At 58.0% G+C, this 22,688-nt stretch overlaps 1 protein-coding gene across 1 annotated transcript in view; it reads left to right on the top strand.

The window, feature by feature from the left end:
- The window catches only part of ADCY1 (adenylate cyclase 1), a 116,797-nt gene extending 95,060 nt beyond the window's left edge, over positions 1 to 21,737 (top strand). The window contains exons 15-20 of the mRNA XM_064575510.1: positions 4,329 to 4,445; positions 6,040 to 6,186; positions 6,702 to 6,800; positions 13,289 to 13,403; positions 15,472 to 15,596; positions 17,778 to 21,737. Coding sequence (XP_064431580.1) covers positions 4,329 to 4,445; positions 6,040 to 6,186; positions 6,702 to 6,800; positions 13,289 to 13,403; positions 15,472 to 15,596; positions 17,778 to 18,116 — 942 coding nt within the window. The 3' untranslated portion in view covers positions 18,117 to 21,737. The remainder of the gene's footprint in view (positions 1 to 4,328; positions 4,446 to 6,039; positions 6,187 to 6,701; positions 6,801 to 13,288; positions 13,404 to 15,471; positions 15,597 to 17,777) is intronic.
- Positions 21,738 to 22,688: the final 951 nt, after the last annotated feature.

The raw sequence follows: 22,688 nt of genomic DNA, 5'->3' as shown, positions 1-22,688 counted from the left end.
ATTTGACAGAGAGAGACACAGCGAGAGAGGGAACACAAGCAGGGGGAGTGGGAGAGGGAGAAGCAGGCTTCCCGCCTAGCAGGGAGCCCGATGCGGGGCTGGATCCCAGGACCCCGGGATCATGACCTGAGCTGAAGGCAGACGCTTAATGACTGAGCCACCCAGGTGCCCCAGAAATTGTATTTTTATGTACCCACATAGCTGTGATTTCTGGTGCTTTTCGTTCTTTGGTGAAGATCCAGGTTTCCATCTGGTATCTGCCTTTTTCCTGAAGGACCATCTTTAACATTTCTTCCAGGTCTGTTGGGAATTTGTTCTTTCATCTCTTGTGTGTCTGGACAGGTTTTATTTTGCCTTCATGATCGAAAGATATGTGTGTTGAGGATAGGACTGTAGGTTGATGATCTTTTTCCCTTTCATGCATTAGGCCCCTGGAAGGGGTTCCACACCTCACTCACGCTCTGTGCATGCTCTGCTGTTCCCTCTTCTTAGTGCCTTCCATGTTTGGTGCTTTTCACTGCTGTTTTCACGTTTCACGTTTATCCTCATTTCTGCTGCAATACTTAGCCTTTTGTTAATCCCACCCGTGCATTTCCCATCTCAGATTTTGTAGTTTTCATTTTTAGAACTTTGATTTGGGTCTCTTTCATATCTCCTCTTTCTCTACTTACCATGTTTCCTCCAGCTTTTTGAATGAATCATCTAACTCAGCCCACTGACTGCACACCTGTAGATCAATATCAACTGATTTGTTTCCCTCTTCGTTTTGAGCTATACTTCCTGCTTCTCTATATCTGCTAGTTTTTAGCTAGATGTTGGGCATTGTGAATTTTAGTTTCTGGGGGCTGAGTATTCTTGTATGCCACAAATATCACTTTGATCCCTTTTTGGGGACCTAGATAAGTTCAGGTTGAGGGCCTGAATAGAACAAAAAGGCAAAGGAAGATTTCAGCCCCTCCTGCTGGACGGTTGAGCTGGGATGTTGGTCTTCTGACCTCAGTTCCCCTGGTTCTCAGGCTCTTGGGTTTGGACGGGAACCACCACTGGCTCTCCTGGGCATCCAGCTTACAGAGAGCAGAGGGTGGGACTGCTCAGCCTCCATGATCTCATGAGCCACATCCTGGTAATAAATCTCTTCTCGTGTCTGCACGTGTCCTGTTGGTTCTTCTCTGGATGACCCTAGTGCAGCATCAGCAGCTCTGTTCATGGTGAGTGTTCTGGAAATTAAGAAATGCACTTTCCTACTATTTGAAGTATGAGCTGGCAGTGCCATCTGCCTCCGGCCACATGTCACCTCCAGGGGGAGGCAGGGACGTCACTTCCCAGGCTGAGTGTGACCAGCTGTTCATTTTGAGGGAGCATGTCCTTGATTCCAGGTGCTGGGAGAGGTGTGCTGGTCTGGTTGGTTAGATAAAGAGTCTTGGCAGCACTCTGGGGGGGTCATGGTGACAGTCACTGCACATACAGCCCCCAGTCATCTGTGTCAGCAGATCCGGGACTTGTCAGGTAATGCTGTTTTGTTTTGTTCTGTTTATGGAGAGACCGTGCCCCCAGCCCGTGAGCCCTTCTCAGGTGCCACGTACCTGTCTGTAGGTGCACCCCAGGAAGTAATTTCTGAGATGTCCACTCCTACATTCTGTCCCTTAATGTCCCAGGTCAGATTCTGACGTATGAGAAGGGAAATGCCTTTTGAAACAGGTTCCACTGCAGAGGGAACAGCTTGAAAATGGGGTGTTGTTGGGGGCGCCTGGGTGGCTCAGTCATTAAGCGTCTGCCTTCAGCTCAGGTCTTGATCTCAGGGTCCTGGGATTGAGCCCCATGTCCGGCTCCCTGCTCAGTGGGGAGTCTGCTTCTCCCTGCTCGTGCTCTCTGTTGCTATCTCTGTCTCTCTCTCAAACAAATAAATAAAATCTTAAAAAAAAAAAAGAAAATGGGGGTGTTGGTCGTGTCTCTCATGTGGTGACAGGAATTGTGGATGTCACCTACACCAGCTCTTTCTCACCAATACTTAGGGTTTCTTGGTTGGTAGGAAAATCTCACGGACAGAGAATTTCAGCAGGTTTTCATCATATTTGTTAAAAATACAATAATACAACTCCTTCTGCTTAATTTGTAAGAAGATGGACATTTATCCATCACATGTAATGTAAACGTGGATGGATTAAAAAACAGAATGGTTTTTTGCTACTGATGGGCTATCAATGTCAGCGAATTCTAAGTCAGTTGAAAGACACTGAACTTAGAACCAAAGCTTTTGATCACAAAGTGATAAACCAAGATTCTTTATTTTACAACGTTGAAGTGCCTTCACTTACATTGCTTTCTTTAAAGGATCCTTAACACTAATGATATTTGGGGGAGAGCAAAACTTTTAGTGCCATTAACAAATAAAACCGCTCTCTTAAAAATATCAACTTCCTCTTTATCTTATCCTGCAAAGGACTTTCTTTTGTGTCTGTCAGGGCACATGCGTTGAAAGGTAATGAATCGCACGCGTCCTAGGAGAGGTTCCCGGCTTCCTTCTGGTATTTCCCTTTCTCCCACAGCTGCAGCCTCCCTCCTGCGGAGGCCGGCTCGTCTCCACCGGGTCTTGGAGCTCCTGGGCTCCTTCTCCCATGCCCCACCCCCCACCGCTGCCTGACTGCACGCTGGGAGGAGGAGGATGAAGCCCATCCTGTTGCCAGGCTCCTTGATAACTCATGGTCCTGTGGACTGCCCATGGTCGTTTCCCTAGCACGGCGCCCAGAGGGGGCCCAGGGCTGCTGGCCGGGCCCCTCATCCTGGCCGCGCTGTCCCCTGTGCTCCAGGCGTCCTCGTCCTCATGCTGGTGTCTGCAGCTCTGTCTCTGGGAGTTACCCCTTCCCACTTTAACTGGTGGAAATCGTACTGAATTAACAGGAACGGACAATTCCAGGCTTAGTAGGTAGCACATGCTCTCCTAACCCTCGATAAGTAAGACCCTGAAATGGAGGGTTTTCCATCCATTTTACGACGAGGAAGCTGGCCATGAAGCGGGACCGGACTGGGGAAGGGTGCCTCCAAACCGCAGCTTTGACGGGCAGGCTGCAGGCTGCCAACAGGCATCCCTGTGTCCCTGTCGTCACTGCCAGAGGCCAGTGTCCACAAGGCTGAGGCAGCCCTAGAAATGTTCCCCAAGCTGCGCCTTTCTCCAGTCGGCCTGGGTGCCAGGTTTGGGAGCTAGGGTGAGTGACCGATGGCCATCTGGTGGCTTCTGTCTCTAAGGGCTGGTGTGGCTGCCACAGGCCAGGGGGGCATTGCCGCTGGTTTCATTAGTCTGTGCAAAGGCCCTGTGGCTCAGAGGTCCTCCACCTGCCCAGCAGCATACCCTGGGAGGGCCCCCTTGGCCCACACCCCCTGCTCCAGGGAGTCTGCACTCAGCTGAGTCCTGTTGGTGCTGTATCTGTCCCCAACCCCAGGTCCCTGCAGGTCCCCCTATCTCAGTGCCCAGGACATGAATGCTGCTGGAGGTGGGGAGATTCTAGAGGAAATGGGGTTGGCTGCCTGGCTTTGGGAGTCCCGAGTGACTGACAAGGTGGCAGGTGCCCGTGAATGTTCTGGGGCACATCAGAGGCTGCCTGGGGGCCAGCGTGACCTGGTAGCAGGCTCGTGTCTCAGCTGCTCCGGTGTCTGGGTCCCAGAAGGTGGTGGGGCGTATACCCCGGAAATGGGGTGAACCCCCCACTGTCTGTCCTTTGGAAGTTCCAGCTGATCAGGGTGGGGAATTCCCCAGAAATTCGTGGCTGAATTGGGATGAAGTTGGGATGCAGCGGCTCTGCCTGGGGAGGGGGCGTGGAGTGGACCCTGTGTAGACCATGGATCTGCACCCTTGCAGTCTTGTTCGGATGATTGGAAAGACCTGGGTGTTGTAGGAAAGGTGACTCATGGCACTGTGAACAGTGTGAGGCAGATGTCATTTAGAGCCACTGGGACAGGTGTGGCCCGGGCAAGTGGGGGCTTATCGCCAAGGAGCAGGTAGGGGTCAGCAGACAGAAAATCACCAAGGGGAAATGTCAGGGGTGAGGGGTCTGAGGGGTCTGACCTAACAGGCTTCCGGCTGAAGGCGGTGCAGGGCATTAGGTGTCACCTGGGAGTGAGAGGCTGACGAGCCCCGTCAGAGGTCCAGGGTGGGCGTCTGGCTGGACTCCTGGTTCTGCTGAGATCGGGTGATGCCCAGGCACTCAGACGCCCACACAGGGCCTGGCTGGGAGGCGTCAGGGGTCCTGGTCGGCCTGGTCTGGGAGAGTCTGCCACAGGGGATGCTGAGCGAGGGGAAGAAGCCGAGTGGGTAACGGAGGGTCTGCTCCCAGGCAGAGGAGGAGAGGGACGACATGGAGAGGGTGAAGCTGGACAACAAGAGGATTCTCTTCAACCTCCTGCCGGCCCACGTTGCTCAGCACTTCCTCATGTCCAACCCCCGGAACATGGTGAGTGCGCAGTACCTGCCTCCCGCTTCGCCAAGCCGGGCTGCTCTGGCGGGGCTCACAGGTCTGCGGCTGGAGGTCCCACCCAGAGGGGCCCTCCCGTCACGTCTCTGCTTGAAATTGCAAAGCATGGCTGTTTCTGAGCCCTGGCCGCACCGAGGCTTGAGTGGGGCTCCCTCTGCCCAACCCTGGGCAGCAGGAGGCTCCAGGGGCGAGGAAGTCCCCACTCTTGGTCCCGGGAGAGAGCAGAGCATCTGTCACCCTGCATGGGGGGAGAATGGGCTTCAGAAAACCCATGTTCAGGGCAGCCGGGTGGGTCCGAGCTTCCTAATCGCGGCGGCCACAGAGCAGGGCTCACACATGCCGACTCAGAAATAAAGAGGCCTGGTTAGCATTTTAGATCCTAAAGGCACGGGGCCCACGGCTCGGCCTGACCGGCTTTGACCGGAAGCTTCCAGGGCTTTGGGTCCATGGGGCTGGGTCCCGGGGCAGCTCAGAGCCCGTGCATCCTTGCCCGCCGCCCTCCTCCCCTGCCCACACCTGCTGTCCCCAGGGCAGCTCAGAGCCCGTGCATCCTTGCCCGCCGCCCTCCTCCCCTGCCCACACCTGCTGTCCCCAGGGCAGCTCAGAGCCCGTGCATCCTTGCCCGCCACCCTCCTCCCCTGCCCGCACCTGCTGTCCCCTTGCCTGCCACCCTCCTCCCCTGCCCGCACCTGCTGTCCCTGGGGCAGCTCAGAGCCCGTGCATCCTTGCCTGCCGCCCTCCTCCCCTGCCCGCACCTGCTGTCCCCTTGCCTGCCACCCTCCTCCCCTGCCCGCACCTGCTGTCCCTGGGGCAGCTCAGAGCCCGTGCATCCTTGCCTGCCGCCCTCCTCCCCTGCCCACACCTGCTGTCCCCGGGGCAGCTCAGAGCCCGTGCATCCTTGCCTGCCGCCCTCCTCCCCTGCCCGCACCTGCTGTCCCCGGGGCAGCTCAGAGCCCGTGCATCCTTGCCTGCCGCCCTCCTCCCCTGCCCGCACCTGCTGTCCCCTTGCCTGCCACCCTCCTCCCCTGCCCGCACCTGCTGTCCCCGGGACAGCTCAGAGCCCGTGCATCCTTGCCTGCCGCCCTCCTCCCCTGCCCGCACCTGCTGTCCCCGGGGCAGCTCAGAGCCCGTGCATCCTTGCCTGCCGCCCTCCTCCCCTGCCCGCACCTGCTGTCCCCTTGCCTGCCACCCTCCTCCCCTGCCCGCACCTGCTGTCCCCGGGGCAGCTCAGAGCCCGTGCATCCTTGCCTGCTGCCCTCCTCCCCTGCCCGCACCTGCTGTCCCCTTGCCTGCCACCCTCCTCCCCTGCCCACACCTGCTGTCCCTGGGGCAGCTCAGAGCCCGTGCATCCTTGCCTGCCGCCCTCCTCCCCTGCCCACACCTGCTGTCCCCTTGCCTGCCGCCCTCCTCCCCTGCCCGCACCTGCTGTCCCTGGGGCAGCTCAGAGCCCGTGCATCCTTGCCTGCCGCCCTCCATGGGGCTGGGTCCCGGGGCAGCTCAGAGCCCGCCGCCCTCCTCCCCTGCCCGCACCTGCTGTCCCCAGCGCTGCGGCTGACCTCGCCTTTGCCCCCAGGACCTGTACTACCAGTCCTACTCGCAGGTGGGTGTCATGTTCGCCTCCATCCCCAACTTTGACGACTTCTACATCGAGCTGGATGGCAACAACATGGGGGTGGAGTGCTTGCGCCTCCTGAACGAGATCATCGCTGACTTTGACGAGGTGAGGGCCGCCCCTGAATGGTGCCCCACAACGTGGCGCATCCCCCCGCACACGGAACTGGGAGGAAGCCCGCACATTCTGTCCCCTGGGGGGGTCCAAAATGACCCCGACCGTGGAGGAGGGGCCTTTGCCGCCCGCAGGCTCTGAGTTCTGGCGGCGGGTGCTGACACCTGACCCCTGCCTAGTACAGGCTGGCTTGGCTGGCGGCCTCACCTCCAGGACGGGTGGGCAGGAACCTGGGGTCTGCACTAGCCCTGCTCCCTGCCCCGGGGCATCTCCTCCAGGGTAAGCCTGAGGTTGCTGCTGCAGGACAGGGTGCTCTGCATGGTCCCTCCTGGGCTCCTCTTCCCCACGCCCTTGCTGGCACCCCTCAGCTCGGCCCAGACCTTGTCTAGTGCCCACAACAGAAGAGATCCACTGCTTCCCAGAACAGGCTTGTCCGCCCTGGGGTGGCTCCCACGGTGGCTTCTCTCGGATGTTAGGTAACGTTTAACTGTTTTGTGTTTTAAACAAAGCTCATGGACAAAGACTTTTACAAGGACCTGGAGAAGATCAAGACCATCGGGAGCACCTACATGGCTGCGGTGGGGCTGGCGCCCACAACCGGGACCAAGGTGAGTACTGTCCGGGGTTTTGCTGCTCAGGGACTGGGTCTCAGCTCTGCCCCAAACATCTCTGGGACTCTGGGCAGGTTCCCTGCTCTGAGCCCCAGTCTGCCCTAGCATTGGGTCAGGGCAGGGGCCTTTGGGCTGTCCATTCAGTGGCCAGCTCTCTCCAAACAGTCTCCCATGGAAAGTCAGCACCGAGGCCAGTCTCGGGGGCTTCCTCCGGCCCTGCCCTGCCCCACTGACCTTCCCCCACCAGCCCTGCCTCTTCCTCACTGGCCCTGCCCCCTTCCTGCCAGCTGCACCCCAGTCCTACCAGCCCAGCACCATGGAGTATTCCCCTTTCCCAATGCAGAATTGTGAATAAAGTCCTCAGGTTAGCCCTAAAAAAAAAGGCAGGGAAAGAACGGAAGATGTAAAAAAAGAAAATGCAATGAATGGAAAACAGTTATAAATATGGGAGATACTAATTCAACTATTTCAGTAATCACTTTAAATGTGAGTGTAAATATGCCAATTAGAGGAGACTGACAGAGTGGCCAAAAACACAAGACCCAACTAGGTTTGCCACAAGAAACACACTTAAAATATAAAGACAGAGATACCTTAAAAATAAAGGATGTAGAAGGAGGTACCATTCTAGCACTAATGAAACAAACTTTAGGTAGCAATCTTAAGACAAAGCAAACTTCAGATCAAGGAAAATTATCAGACAGATAAAAAGGGAGACTGCAAAATGATAAAGGAGTTAATCCTCCAGGAAGACATAAGAGTCTTTAACATGTATGCACCTAATAACAGTGGGTCAGAATATGCAAAGCAAAGCACAGATGGAACCGTGAGGAGGAATAGATGAACCCACTGTTACAGTTGGAGACTGCAACACCCTTCTCAGTAATTGGCAGATCCAGTGGGTTGTGCATCTGCAAAGATGGTTGAAGTGAACAACATCATCAGGCACCTGGATAAAATTGACACCTACAGACAACTTCATGCAACAACAGCAGAACACACATTCTTCTCAAGCTCATGTGGAACATTTACCAAGATGGAGCACATTTTGGGCTGCAAAACACACCTTAAGAAGTTTTTTTTTTTTTTAAAGATTTTATTTATTGAGGGAGAGAACACAAGTAGGCAGAGTGGCAGGCAGAGAGAGAGGGAGAAGCAGACCCCCCGCTGAGCAGGGAGCCCGATGTGGGGCTCGATCCCAGGACCCTGGGATCATGACCTGAGCCGAAGGCAGACGCTTCACCGACTGAGCCACCCAGGTGCCCCCAAAACACACCTTAAGAAGTTTAAAACCACTGAAATCATATAAAGTGTGTTCTCACACCAGAATGGAATTAAACTAGAAATTGATCGATGGGGAGATAATTGGAAAATTCCAAAATATTTGGAGATTAAGTAACACTTACCTAATGACACGAGTCAAAGAAGAAATCTCAGGAGAATTTTAAAAGTGTTTTGAATGAAATAAAAATGAAAATACAATTTATCAAGGTCTGTGGAATGCAGCAAAAGCAGCCCTTAGAGGGAAATTTATATCACTGAAGTCCTCTATTAGAAAAGAAGAGCAATCCAAAATCAATCCTCTATGCTCCCACTTTAGGAAACCACAGAAAGAACAATATAAACCTCTGGTAAGCATAGGGAGAAAAAAAATCAGAGCACAAATCAATGAAATTGAAAACAAGCACAAAAGAAAATCAATAATGGGGCGCCTGGGTGCCTCAGTCGGTTAAGCATCCAACTCCTGATTTCGGCTCAGGTCATGATCTCAGGGTTGTGAGATGGAGCCCCGCGTTGGGCTCTGTGCTCAGTGTGGAGTCTGCTTGAGATTCTCTCCCTCTCTCTCTCTCCTCCTGCCCCTCCCCTTGCTCATGCTATAAATAAATAAGTAAATAAATAAATAAAATCTTTAAAAAAAAAAGAAAATCAGTAAAACTCAAATCTGGCTGTTTGAAAAATCAATAAAGTTGATAACCTCTATCCAGGCTAACTGAGAAAAAGAGAAAACACAAGTTACTAATATTAGAAATGGAAGTCAGCCCACTTGTACTGAACCAAAGGGTGAAAAGGTATGTTGTGAACAACTCCGTGCCCACAAATGTGATCATTTCAATCAAATGGACCAATGCCCTGAAAGCCACAATCTACCAAAACTCAAACAAGGGGAAATAAAAAATCTTACCAGGCCCATATCTATTAAAGAAATTGAGTCAGTAGTTAGTAACCTTCCAAAACAGGAGTGGGCCCAGATGGGTTCACTGAACATTTAAGGAAGAAATTATACCAATTCTCTAAAATCTCTTCCAGAACGTAGAAGTTTCTAACTCATTTCTTTCTAACTCATTCTATGAGTCCGTAGAGTACCACATAATAATATGAAATAATATGAAAACCAGATAAAGAAACTACAAGAAAGGAAAATCACAAGCCTGTATTCGTCATGAGTAGAGATGAGTAAGTCTTCAACAAATATCAGCAGGTTGAAGCCAACACTGTATGAAAAGAACAATAGACCACAAAGAAGTTGGAATTAGATACGAAGATATCAAGAAAAATATAGCTTTTTCCTCTAAATGGTTAAAGATCTACTAGTAGTATCCTACAGATTTGTTGTATACTAACTTTTTAAAAATTTACCATGAATTAACATTTTCTCCTCTAACACCTCTTAAATCGGTGTACTTTCATAGTTCAGAGAAAGCTGTTTTGTAGTTTTTTTTTTTTTTTAAGATTTTATTTATTTATTTGACAGAGAGAGACACAGCGAGAGAGGGAACACAAGCAGGGGGAGTGGGAGAGGGAGAAGCAGACTTCCCACGGAGCAGGGAGCCTGATGCGGGGCTCGATCCCAGGACCTGGAATCATGACCTGAGCCGAAGGCAGATGCTTAACGACTGAGCCACCCAGGCGCCCCTGTTTTGTAATTTTTTAAACTCTTTGTAAAGGCTCTCTTGAGGCCTAGTATGGGGTAATTTTACATATGTGTTTTTTGAAAACTTTAATATAAAATAAACTCATTTTATTAGTGGAAAAAAAAAGATATCAAGGCTGGGGCACCTGGGTGGCTCAGTTGGTTAAGCGACTGCCTTCGGCTCAGGTCATGATCCTGGAGTCCCGGGATCGAGTCCCACATCGGGCTCCCTGCTCAGCGGGAAGTCTGCTTCTCCCTCTCCCGCTCCCCCCTCTTGTGCTCTTTCTCTCTCTCACTCTCTCTCTCTCAAATAAATAAATAAAATCTTTAAAAATAAATAAAATTAAAAAAGATACCAAGGCTGGTGCAACATTTCGAAGTGAGTTCATGAAATTTACTATATCAACAGGATAAAGAAGAGAAATCATATATGATCATGTCAGTTAATTGATGCAGAACAATCATTTGACAACATCCAGCACCCATTCCTGCTTTTAAAAAAACACAACTGTGAGCAAACTCTACAAATAGAAACTTTGTCAACTAGGTAAAGAACATCTATAAAAATCCGGTAGTTTTCCATCATACTTGATGAGAAACAAAGCCTCCCCCTCAGATCAGGAGTGTGGCAAGAATGCCCCTTGTCATCACTCCTGTTTGACATTCGTACTGGAAGTCTTAGTGCAGTAAGACAAGAAAACGAAATAAAGGTACACAGACTGGGGAGGAAGAAATAAAACTGTCCCTGTTCACAGATGACATGATTATGTAGAAAATAAAAAAGAATCCACAAAATGTCTATAATAAGCAACCATAGGAAGGTTGCAGGAAGCAAGATTACCAAGTAAGTCATTTCCCTACACACCAGCAATAAGCAAGTGGAATTTGAAATTAAAAACACAATGCCATTTATAGTACCACCCCCCAAATTAAATACTAGGTACACGTTTAACAAAATAACTACAACAGTGTCTCTGTGAGGAAAACTAAAACTTTGATACAAGAAGTCAAAGAAGATCTAAGTAAGTGGAAAGGTAAGGTTCCTCTGAGCACAGGAAGACTCATGGTCGAGAGGTCAGTTGTCGCCAATTGATCTTAAAGATTTACACAATCCCACTCAAACCCGACAGTTTATTTTGTGGTGTTGACCAACTGATCCTAAGTTTACATGGAGGCAAAAGACCCAGCATAAGTTAACACAGTACAGTAGAAACAGAACGGAGTTGGAGGCTGGCATGACTGGCTTCAAGGTCAACTAGATAGGGTGAGGTTGGGGAGGAACAGACGGCTAGATCAGTGGAACGGAATAGAGAGCCAGACATAGACCCTTATCAGTAGAGTCAACAGATCTTTGACGAAAGAGCAAATGGAGCAAAGGTAGCCGACAACACACAGTGCTGAGACACCTGGACATCCGTCTATATTTAGCAGAATGTTAACACAAAATGTGTTAACTTATAATGGATCATAGACCTCGATGTAAAAGGCAGACGTATTAAACATCTAGAAGATAGCGTAAGAGAAGATCTAGGTGCCCTTGGGTTTGGTGATGAGTTTTTAGATGCAACACCAAAAGCACGATCCACAGAAGAAAACATCGTTATGTTGGATGTAATTAAGAATCTAAAATTCTGTGTGGGAGATACTATAATGAAAAGACAATCCACAGGCTGAGGGAAACATCTTTGTAAACCACTATCTGATAAAGGACTTGGATCTAAAATATACAAAGAACTCCTGGGGCACCTGGGTGGCTCAGTCGGTTAGGTGTCCGACTCTTGAGCTCAGCTCAGGTTTTGATCTGAGGGTTGCGAGTTCAAGCCCCACTTTGGGCTCCACATGGGCGTGGAACCAACTTTAAAAAATAAAATAAAAACAAAATATACAAAGAACCCTTAAAACTGAACAATAAGAAAACAGACAATCTGATGAAAAAGTGGGCAAAAGATCTGAACAGACCTCTCGCTGAAGAAGGTACACATGAGACGTAAGTGTAGGGAGAAGCTTCGTATTACGTGTTCTGGGGAAATGTAAATTAAGACAACGAGACACCACTACACCCTGATCAGAACGGCCAACATCCAGAACCTGGAGGACGCCCAGCGCTGGCGAGGATGTGGAGCGGCAGGAACGCCCACCCATTGCTGGTGGGGATGCAGAGTGGTGCAGGCTCTCTGGAAGACAGTCTGGCCATTCCTTACAAAACAAAACATACTCTTACCCTACGATCCAGCTGTCACGCTCCTTGGCATTTACCCAAGGGGGCAGACAACTTTTTTTTTTTAAGATTTTATTTATTTAGGGGCGCCTGGGTGGCTCAGTCGTTTAGTGTCTGCTTTCGGTTCACGTCATGATTCCAGGGTCCTGGGATCGAGCCCCGCATCGGGCTCCCTGCTCGGCGGGAAGCCTGCTTCTCCCTCTCCCACTCCCCCTGCTCGTGTTCCCTCTCTCGCTGTCTCTCTCTGTCAAATAAATAAATAAAATCTAAAAAAAAAAAAAAAGATTTTATTCATTTATTTGAGAGAGAGAGAGAGAGAGCACAGAGGGAGAGTGAGAGGGAGAAGCAGACTCCCCACTGAGCAGGGAGCCCGATGCAGGCCTCGATCCCAGGACCCTGGGATCATGACCTGAACCGAAGGCAGACACTAAACGACTGAGCCACCCAGGCGCCCCAGGAGCGGACAACTTACGTCCACAAAATATCTGACATGGATGTTTATGGCAGCTTTATTCATAATTGCCAAAGCTTGCAAGCAACCATGATGTCCTTCATTGGGTGAACGGATAACGCAGTGTGGTCCATCCAGACAAGGAGATGTTATTCAGCGCTAAAAAGGAATGAGCGATGACGCCATGGCAAGATGTGGAGGAAACATGAATGCAAATTACTGAGGCAAGAAGCCAGTCTGAAGAGGCTGATGCTGTAGGATTCCAATTATGGAACCTTCTGGAAGAGGCACGACTGTGGAGATGATAGAAGGATCAGGGATTGCCCAGGGGCTGGGGGGGGGGGGTTGAACACAGGGGTGTGCAGGGGTGCAGTGAGGCTGCTCGGTGTTCTACTACAATTGTGGGCGCACCAAGTTCTGCATTCGTGGAAACCCACAGGACGTACACACATACAGGGAAGCCTAGTGTAAACTGCGCACTGCGGTTAACCATCGTGCGTCACTGTGAGCGCTTCAGTGGTAAGGGAGGTCCCACCCGGAGGTGACCAGGAGGGGACCCGTGGGAGGGAGGGCAGCCGACGGGACTCTAACCAAGAGAAGGAAATTGCCCGACGTCCTTGTTTGGCACGAGAGAGGCCGTGAGAGCCGCACAAAGCAGGGGGGGCCACGGGCTCTGTGTGGGGACACTGGCCTGCTTCCCTGTGCACCGAGGCTGCCCCCGCCCCTGCCGCAGGGGGTCCAGCTGTCGAGGGGCTGGCGCCAAGCCTGCAGGCGGTGGGCGCACTTGTGCCTGTGGGCTCTGGTCCCTGATCCCGCGGGTATGGCAGGGCCCTCCTGAGCGTCCCCGGCCCCCAGCCTTGCCCTTGCACCCCCAAACGTGGTAACCCCCGTCTGCTCGTGCGCAGGCAAAGAAGTGCATCTCCTCGCACCTCAGCACGCTGGCGGACTTCGCCATCGACATGTTCGACGTCCTGGATGAAATCAACTACCAGTCTTACAACGACTTTGTGCTCCGCGTCGGTATGTGGCTCCCGGCGGTGGCCACCGAGGCCAGCACGCTGCGCCCACCCGACCCGGGTCTCAGGGAGGGGGCGGGGCCTCCCAGGAAGGGGCGGGCCTCCCGGATAGGGCGGGGCCTCCCGGATGGGGGTGGGGCCTCCCAGGAAGGAGGGCGGGGCCTCCCGGATAGGGGTGGGGCCTCCCTGGAAGGAGGGCGGGGCCTCCCGGATAGGGGGTGGGTCCTCCCTAGAAGGGGCGGGACCTCCTAGGAAGGAGGGCGGGGCCTCCCGGATAGGGGGTAGGGCCTCCCAGGAAGGAGGGCGGGGCCTCCCAGATAGGGGTGGGGCCTCCCAGGAAGGAGGGCGGGGCCTCCCAGATAGGGGGTGGGGCCTCCCAAGAAGGGGCGGGGCCTCCCAGGAAGGAGGGCGGGGCCTCCCAGGAGGGGGCGAGGCCTCCTGGATAGGGGGTGGGGCCTCCCAGGAAGGAGGGCGGGGCCTCACAGAGGGGGTGGGGCCTCCCAGGAAGGGGCAGGGCATCTCGGATAGGGGGTGGGGTCTCCCAGGAAGGGGCGGGACCTCCCAGGAAGGAGGGCGGGGCCTCCCAGGAAGGGGCGGGGCCTCCCGGATAGGCTTGGGGCCTCCCAAGAAGGGGCGGGACCTCCCAGATAGGAGTGGGGCCTCCCAGGAAGGAGGGCGGGGCTTCCCAGGAAGGGCGGGGCCTCCCGGATGGGGGTGGGGCCTCCCAAGAAGGGGCGGGGCCTCCCAGGAAGGAGGGCGGGGCCTCCCAAGAAGGGGCGGGGCCTCCCAGATAGGGGTGAGGCCTCCCAGGAAGGGGCGGGGCCTCCCGGATGGGGGCGGGGCCTCCCAAGAAGGGGCGGGACCTCCCAGGAAGGAGGGCGGGGCCTCCCGGATAGGGGGCAGGGCCTCCAAGATAGGGGTAGGGCCTCCCAAGAAGGGGCGGGGCCTCACAGGAAGGAAGGCGGGGCCTCCCGGATAGGGAGGGGCCTCCCAGGGGCGGGCCTGGGAACGCAGGGACTCTACCTCTGAAAGTTGGCAACTGGGACCGAGGACCCAAAGGGGCGCTGCCCAGCTCTCGAAACACCTCTAAGTCCACATGCAGCTGGAGGAAAGTGCCCCCAAAGTGGTGGTTCTAGCCGGGATGGCATGAGGACGGTAACAGCGGGGCCCGCCAGAGCGGGGGGGTGTTCTCCCCAGCACAGCTCTGCCTGAGGCCGGGTGCCTGCCAGGTCCGCATGCCCACGTTCCGGCTTTGTCCTCAGCTGGAGCTCCACCATCCGTGTAGTGATGTTCCAGGAAACAGACACTGTTCCCGCCCCCCTGGGGGACCTGGCGGGGTGAGAGCCCAGGCCCTTCTACCCAGCAGGCAGGCTCTGTCTGGTCCGTGCCCCAGCAGGCATGGGGGAGCGGCCCCTCAGGCCCCTGTCTGGTCCCCGGCTCCACCCCAGGGCCATCCCGCTGCCAGGCCTGAGGCACTGACGAGGCTGGTGGCCGAGACGTCATTAGCACCCCTGCCTAACTCAGAAAGTCTGTGCACGGGTGCAGAACGGGGACACAATGGGGGCATGTGACGTGGCGTCATCAGGAAGCCCCATTGGGGGATGGCTACAGGGGTGATTGGCACTCTTCGGGCAAGTCGGCCCCGGAGCCACGTAAAGAGAAGGGGACCTCTGCTCCCCTCTTCAGAACATCCCGAAAGGCTGAGCAGTTCTGGGCCCCACAGCTTGAATGCCCTGCAGGGTCGCAGCCAGGGGAACCATCAGGAGAGACTATCCCTCCTGGAAAGGGACTGCGGGGGGACACAGTCCTACAGCCTGAAAGGCCAGGCTTCCTAGCTGCAGGGTCGGTGCGGGGTCGCTGGCCCGGGAAACAGGACTCTCTCCATGCCCGGGGGTCCATGTATGAGCAGACACTGGGGGCCCCCTCTTCCCAACCAAGTGGTGGGTCTCTGCTTCAGGAAGGGGCCCTGTGCTAGATGCTAGATGACCCCAGGAATCCATGATCCCGAGAGGGGCAGCTCATTCCCTCGGAAGCCTTGCTGGTGCCGACGGCGCTCCATGGCTGTCTTCCAGGCATCAATGTTGGCCCCGTGGTGGCCGGGGTGATCGGGGCTCGGAGGCCGCAGTACGATATTTGGGGAAACACGGTCAACGTGGCCAGTCGGATGGACAGCACCGGCGTCCAGGGCAGAATCCAGGTCGGTTCACTAGAGATGCCCGAGGCACATCCTGCAGGTGCGAGATGGTGCAAAAGGCCGGGGGGCCAGCCCGGCCTCCCTCTTCTGGGCAGGGACACGAGGCCGCCTAGCACAGTGTGTCTGTGACCTGCAGGGCAGGACCCGAGACCAGGGGTGGTCTTGGTTTGGTTTGTCCTGTGGCTTTGGGGGTCAGCTCCCACGTGGCCATGTGTGGAGGCAGGGGCACGGTGGGTGCTGGGGTCCCAGCGGGCCCGTCCGGCATCCAGGACTCTGCCCACCTGCCCAGCTGCTGTAGATGGAGGGGCTTCCTTGGGTTTGGAAGGGCGGGTGCTGTGGGCCTGCCTGGCCGGGAGCCTGTGGGCGACCCTGACAACCTGTAGCAGCCCCCCAAAGCTCCGGGACAGAGGCTGCTCTTCCCAAGCGTGCACAGGTGTGGGCAGCTCTCGGGGCCCCCCTTCCAACCATGTGAACCCAGGTCTGCCGGGGCGCACGCTGCAGTCCCTGGGGGCCTCGGGGGAGATGGAGCCTGTCCCCCAGTGTGGCCGTGGCTGGCCTCTGGGCACCCACGGGGCTGGGGCGGAAAATGCAGGGCGCTCTGTGAGCGGCACCAGGTCCCGCGCTGGCCTCTCCCTCTGCCCTGATCCCTGACAAGGTCCCCCAAGACCCGCGTGTACCCGGGTGCAGGCTGCCAGCTCTCCTGCAGCCGTGTGTTCGGTCCCCGCCTGCCTCTGGCAGGTGCCTGCTACGCCCTTGGATTCCTCGGTTTACCCGTCAGGAGACTCTGCTCAGAGCGGAGGCGTCTGCAGTCTTTCCTTCGAATTTCTTGTATTGTCATGAAACACACACACGTTTACAATCCTCACGTGCGTGAGCGTGCGACTCAGAGGCGCTAAGTGTGTCTGCATCATCCCGCCACCATCCCACAGCCCGTCCCAGGACACCGCGCCTTCCCGGGCCGGGTCACCCCCAGGGGGGACTGGGCGAAGGCCCGTCCACTCTCCAGCTGGCCACTGTCTCACGTGAAAGTTTGAAGTTTCCACGACCAGATAGCAGCGAGCCCCTCCCCTGCTCAGCACCAGGACTGTTCCCTGTGGCCCCCGAGGGCTGTTCTCCATGACGTGGCCGCTGCTCGTGGCCTGGCCTGCCCTGGCTGCTGGGCTTCCGGCGATGTGCCTCCCAGCTCTCTGTCCCCTGGCTGCACTGCAGGGACCCCCTTCCACGGCCCCCACCCTCGTGCCTGTGTGTGGGTCCCCGCATGGAGCCAAGAGCGCAGGGCAGATCCACAGGGGTACTGTGGATGACCACAGCCCCGTGTGCCCCCGTTCTGAGCCAGGCGCCCACCTCATGGGGTCCTGGGGCTCCGACAAGCCTTGTGACCCCCCCCCAGGCGGCCACTCTGCGTGCTGGAGCAGTTCTTCGCACGCCCCCCACGGCCACCTCCCTGCGTGTCTGTGTCTGGACTCCCCGAGGCACAGAGCACTCGGCTGTCCCGTGAACGCCCCCGTCCCCCAGAGGACCTGCGACAGGGGAGCTCTATGCAGACGGGGGCCCCTTCCCCTGCATCAGGCCCGGGGTCAGCGTCTGGGGTGCGTGCCCCAGGGCAGGACTGCCGTCAGCGTGGGTAAGACGCGGTCCGTCCGTCGGGGCCCCCGGTGCTGCCTGAACCCCTTCTGCCGAAGGACTACTCCCGCCCGCGGCCCCGTACGCGCACCTCCTCCCGTGTTGAGGAGAAGCACGCCCCACCATTGCTGCTTTTACAAGTTCTTCCTCTGCTGGGCCCAAATTAGACATCTGGTTCTTTCCTGGAAGAAGTGCGCGAGGGACTCCGATGTTAGCCATCCAGCTTTGCCTGTCCTGCTTCTCCCTGTCCAGGCCTCTAGCTGGTGCCTGGGGTGCCCCGGGGCTCCCACCTGGGCCTGCTGCCACGTCTCGGTGCCCTGTCCAGCCTGCTGCGCACCCTGGGCCCTCCCCTCGGAGACCATGGCTTCCCCAGGCTTGTCCGGGGCTAGCGGGCGGCGCAACCCCCAGGCTGTCCCGGCCAGGGCCCCTCGAGTCCCCTGGCACTGTCTGATGTTGGGGACAGGTCGCGGGGGGTGGAGGAGGGAGCCCTCTGTGCGGCCCTGCCCCCGGCATCCTCCCCTGCTGACCCCGGGGACGCTCGCTTGCTTTCCTCCGCTGCAGGTGACCGAGGAGGTTCACCGGCTGCTGCGAAGGGGCACCTACCGCTTCGTGTGCCGCGGGAAGGTCAGCGTCAAGGGCAAGGGCGAGATGCTGACGTACTTCCTGGAAGGCCGGACCGATGGAAACGGCTCCCAGGCCAGGTCCCTGAACGCAGAGCGGAAAATGTGTGCTTACGGACGAGCCGGCCTCCAGACCAGACTGGCCACAGGCCCGCCCCCGGCGGCCCCCACGGCCGGCCTCCCGGTCAGAGCCGGGCTGGGGGCTCTGCAGGGCTCGGGGCTCCCCCCGGGCCCGCCAGGCCAGCACCTGAGCCCCAGAGCAGCTGGGAAGGAGGCTTAGCTGGCTGCTGGGGGCTCAGGGGCTCCAGCAGGGACCAGCCCGGCCCACAGAGCAGGGCCGGCGGCCGGCGGCTGGGCTGCAGAAGGGGTGCCGTCCAGGCGTGACCCGAAGCAGCCGGGCAGCGACGGGCCAGGGGAGCCCTGCCCGCCTGGACGCTGAGGCTTTCAGGGGACTGTGCTCGCTCGGTCCTCTCCTCGGTGGCCGAGGAGCGACTGCCGGGGTCGGTCAGCTCAGCGTCTGGCGTCGGGATCTTGTGAACATGCTCCGCGGCCGCAGGCTTCGCTGAGCCAGAGCCGTGGAGCTGTGGCCGGCAGAGCGGGAGCGTGCCCCGAGGGGGCCCACGGCAGCCCCGGCTGGAAGCCAGGCCTCCCGCGTGCGGCAGGGCCGGAAGGGCAGGCCCGGGGCCCAGGCGGGCGGTTTGGGGAGAAGCCCTGCCGCACAGAGCGGGCCCCGCTGGCTTCCTTCGGGAGCGGTTTCTGCCAAGACCCAGAGGCAGGTCTTCTGGAATTCTTGGGGCCCCGAGCCACGTCTCTGTGTCCCGACCAGCATCGTCCCTGCTCTGCCTGCCCGTCCCGCGTTGTCCCTCGGCCCCCGGATGGCCTCGGCCCTACAGACCCTGGCCTCTCTCGTCGGGGGAGGAACCGAGGTCGGGGTCGCGGGCCCCTTGCTGTCCCCGCGTCTGGGGCTCCTGCTCTTCTCACAACAGCACAAGCTTCCCGGGCGGATGAGCCTGCGCCCCGGACGTGGGATTCGGGGTGCGTGTGGGTTGCACCCGTGTGGAGAGCTCCGCAGGTGACTCTGGGGAGGTCTGGGGTCTCCCGCGCACACAGGTGCAGACCGAGGACACGCGGGATGTGCTGTTAGGGGTGCGGGGCGGCGGCTCCGGCCGCAGGAGGAAGGCAGCTGGGCACCGGCGGGCGGGGCTGGGCTCACTCTGGCTGAGCCCCCGTCGATGTCCCGGGGCTGCTCCCGTGGTGGGCTTGTGAGGCGTGGCGTCCTCTGGGGGGCTCAGCCCTGCCCGGCCGGGTTGCAGCCAGCCTGGGCAGCCGCCGGGCCGTGTGTGGACAGGCCAGCTGATGCGGGACTCTGCACGGAAGTAGGTGGGCCGACGGCCTCCCTCCTGAGAAGCAGCTCTGCGCTGAGCCACTGAGTCCTTCTCAGCCTTTAGAGACATGGCGGGATTCCATCAGGGGAAACCGAGTCATCCTGAGAGTCCTGTGAGCATGCGGCCCCCGTGGTGAGCCTGTCTGTGCCGGGCTGCAGGGCTGAGGACCTGCCCGGGGTCCTGGTGCCCGCCTGCTGGTGGCGGCCAAGCTGCCTCCGGGGCAGGGCAGGGGGCGGCAGACCGCACCGCGGCCCCGACTCCGTGCTCTGCCGCGCGGCAAAGGGACTTCACAGACGGAATTGAAGGTACGGGCCTTAAGCTGGGGCAGGATCCTGAGCTCTCTGGGTGGACCACCTGCCCCCCTCGAAGTGGACAGAGCGGCAGGGCGGCCCGGATGGCCCAAGCATGAGGTAGCTGCTTAAAGATGCGGGGACCCGACATCAACCATCGGGGAGAGGAGCTGGTCGCCCCCGCGGACACACGCCACGGATCCCGTGTCGACCCGGGCGAGCCGGGGGGCGGGTGGACGCCCGTGAACTCTCCGCAGCGCCCCCAGCCCTGCCGGGCCCGGACCTGGGGTCTGCACAACCAGGAGCTCTGGAGCCCTGCAGGCGTGGCCACCGGTCGTGGCAGCGGCGGGAGGCCGTGGGACCCGACGGTTGTGGGCCGGCCGCCGTGACCACCCACGGCGGCGCCGCGGCCCAGCTCCCAGGAGCGCACACTTCTGTCATCAGCAGTCCAGACCCTACCGCCCCGAGGGCGCGGCAGCCCCCACAGCGGCCCTCGGAGGCGGGTGCGCGATGTCTTCCTCTTTATTTGTGATGAGACCGTATGATCTTGCCTTATTTATTTTTAATCTTGTACAGCATCCACGGACAAACGTTAGCCTTTCGAGTAGGGTTCTCTCTGAATTATTTAAGATGCTCTGTAAATAGTGAACTGTTTCAGGGGACGCCTGTTCACTCCCACCAAAAATGAGAACAGCCCCCGCCCCGTGCGAACGGCACGCTTTACCCAGACGTGTGACGTCCCTAAGGCACCGCGCCCCTGCTTGGGGAAGCCCCGGCACTGGGGGGGCCCTGCGTGTCCCTCGCGTGCTGCTTATGCCCAACCTCAGTAGCGCAGAGGCAGCCCCAAACTTCCAGACGCTTCCACGGACCACCGGGCCCGGGGGGTCCGCTGCATGGGGTGTATGTGCTGCAGCGTGGAGCCCCCCGCGGACCAGGCCCCCCGAGCCTGCACGTTTGTCAGACCCCAGAGCCAACAACGCTTCAGACCCTTTCTGTCTCCAGAAGCAATAACTAACTCTCAACTGCGGTCCAAAGCCAATGGTGATTCCAGCATAAGCCATGTGCACGAGTTTGCCCGAGTTCAACCACGCTGTGGGGGGCCCGACACCCCCACGGCCCCCCAGCCCCTCCTGCAGACCCAGCTCAGGCCCCACGCGCTGCGGGGTTTGCCGTCGGTGCGCGGGACATGGGAGGGGAGGGCCTGCCTCAGCCCCGTCAGTTAAGTCGCCCTCGGGGCGAGAGCAGGTCTGTGCACGCCTGTGACCCTCCTGACCCGTCTCAGCGCGTCCACGGGGTGCCGTGAGCCTCGGGGCCAGGACGCCATCCTGCCTGGTGAGCCTGGTTGACGTGTGGGCTCTGAGCCCCACCGGACCCATCCAGCCTTCAGGGGCACCAGGCGCTGGTTCCACCTGGTGGGAATGCCGTGCTCGTCCCATCAGCACCCAGAAGTAGTATGAACCCCCTCCTTTGTCCTGCTACTCAAGAAGGAAGGGTCCTGTGGGCCTCGCGCGTGTGTGTCCCAGACAGGTGGACCGTCTCCGCTCCCGCGTATGGTCCTGTGATTCCTTGAGTCGGGGGGCCCTGCAGGCCCCTCCCGTGTGGCAGGCTCGCCCACAACACGCACACAGCCTGCGAGGCAGGTGCTCCCTCAGCGTGCGCCCGCCGCCACGTGGGAGCCGGGCACGGGGGCTGGCGGGCGCCCCGCCACGCGCCCAGCAGCCCTGGCCTGGCGGGTCACAGGGCACTGCCAGCGCTTGTAATTCTGAGGCATGTGGGCTGTTGGCTCCGTAGAAAGTCACCCCGGAAACCGACCTGACCTGAGTTTGTAGTGGCGTCAATGAAAAAAACGACAGAACTTAAAAAGCAAAAAATCAACCTTCTTAGAGGCAGTTGATGTCAAAATGTTTGGTTCGGTGAGAGGAATAAGGGGCAAGCTGAGGCCCGCTGGAAGCTGGAGGGCACAGCCATGTCCCTGCGCCCGGACATCCTGCCTCCCCAGCTGCGCTTTGCTTTGAAAGCTGCCTGGGACATGGAGCCCCAACACCCTCTGAGGGGGTGTGGGGACCACGTGAAGATGTGACCTTTCCCCTCACAGTGTCTTGGGGTTTGCATTTGCCCCCATGAATCTTAGGCTGGGGTGGGTTGAAGTCTGGTTCAGGGAGTGGATTGCTAGGGGTGGCCTGAGGACTCCCCTCCTGGAGGGCAGGGTGGGGATGGGGCCACGGCCTGAGGACCCCCCTCCTGGAGGGCAGGGTGGGGATGGGGCCATGGCCTGGGGACCCCCTTCCTGGATGGCAGGGTGGGGATGGGGCCACGGCCTGGGGACCCCCCTCCTGGACGGCAGGGTAGGGATGGGGCCACGGCCTGAGGACCCCCCTCCTGGACGGCAGGGTGGGGATGGGGCAGATGGCCAGGAAGGCTCAGTTTGGCTCAGCCTGAGGAATAAACTCCCAGCTGTGAATTTTGCCAAGATGGACTTGGGAGGTGGGGGGTTGGCGCTGAAAGGCAGGCCCCTGGGGAGTGGGGCGGGGTCCTTGATTCTATGAAAGCATTCTACTTGGCAGCCCACAGAGCACCTTGCCCATGTGTCACCCATTGGCCACTTACAGCCCCCACGGTGTCGTGAGGGATCTGGGGCTCAGAGAGGTTATTGACTTAAGCGAAGTCCCACAGCGCGAGTGGCAGGACCAGGATTTATGCCAGCCTGTCTGTCCCAAGCCCTTGGTTTTCCATCGTACTCAGTGGCTCTTCGCTGACGCCGAGTTGGGTTTGAGGGAGCCCCCTTGCTGGTCTGCACCCAGGTGCCCACTGTGGTGGGGGGACCCTGGCAGGCTGGTTCGGAGTGTTTGCCCCACAGCCCGCCCCGGGTATGCCCCGGGGAGCTCAGTCAGAACGCTGTCCTCACAGTGGACTCCCAAGGACAGTCTGAGTTAGCCTGAGAAGTCCCACCTTGTCTCGCTTTCCATCCTAAATCTGTCGTGCCCACAGCCTGTCCTGTCTGAGAAAACACAGACCCCCCTGCAGCAGGGAGGATGGTTGCCCATGTCTTTCTGCATGGTCTCTCTGGCATCAAACTGGGAGACGGAGCCCCCGAGGCACACACGCTTCCCCACGTCCACGGAGCCGGGTGGCCCCCGAGTCCCGGCCGAAGGCGCGTGAGCCCCGGGAGGCCGTCGG

This window comes from Mirounga angustirostris, unplaced genomic scaffold (genome assembly GCF_029215605.1).
Source record: "Mirounga angustirostris isolate CCGP_5_RB_7025 unplaced genomic scaffold, mMirAng1.0.hap1 SCAF_12, whole genome shotgun sequence".
Lineage (NCBI taxonomy): Eukaryota > Metazoa > Chordata > Mammalia > Carnivora > Phocidae > Mirounga > Mirounga angustirostris.
Note: the sequence above shows the minus strand (reverse complement) of the source record. Positions and strands in the feature narration are given on the sequence as shown.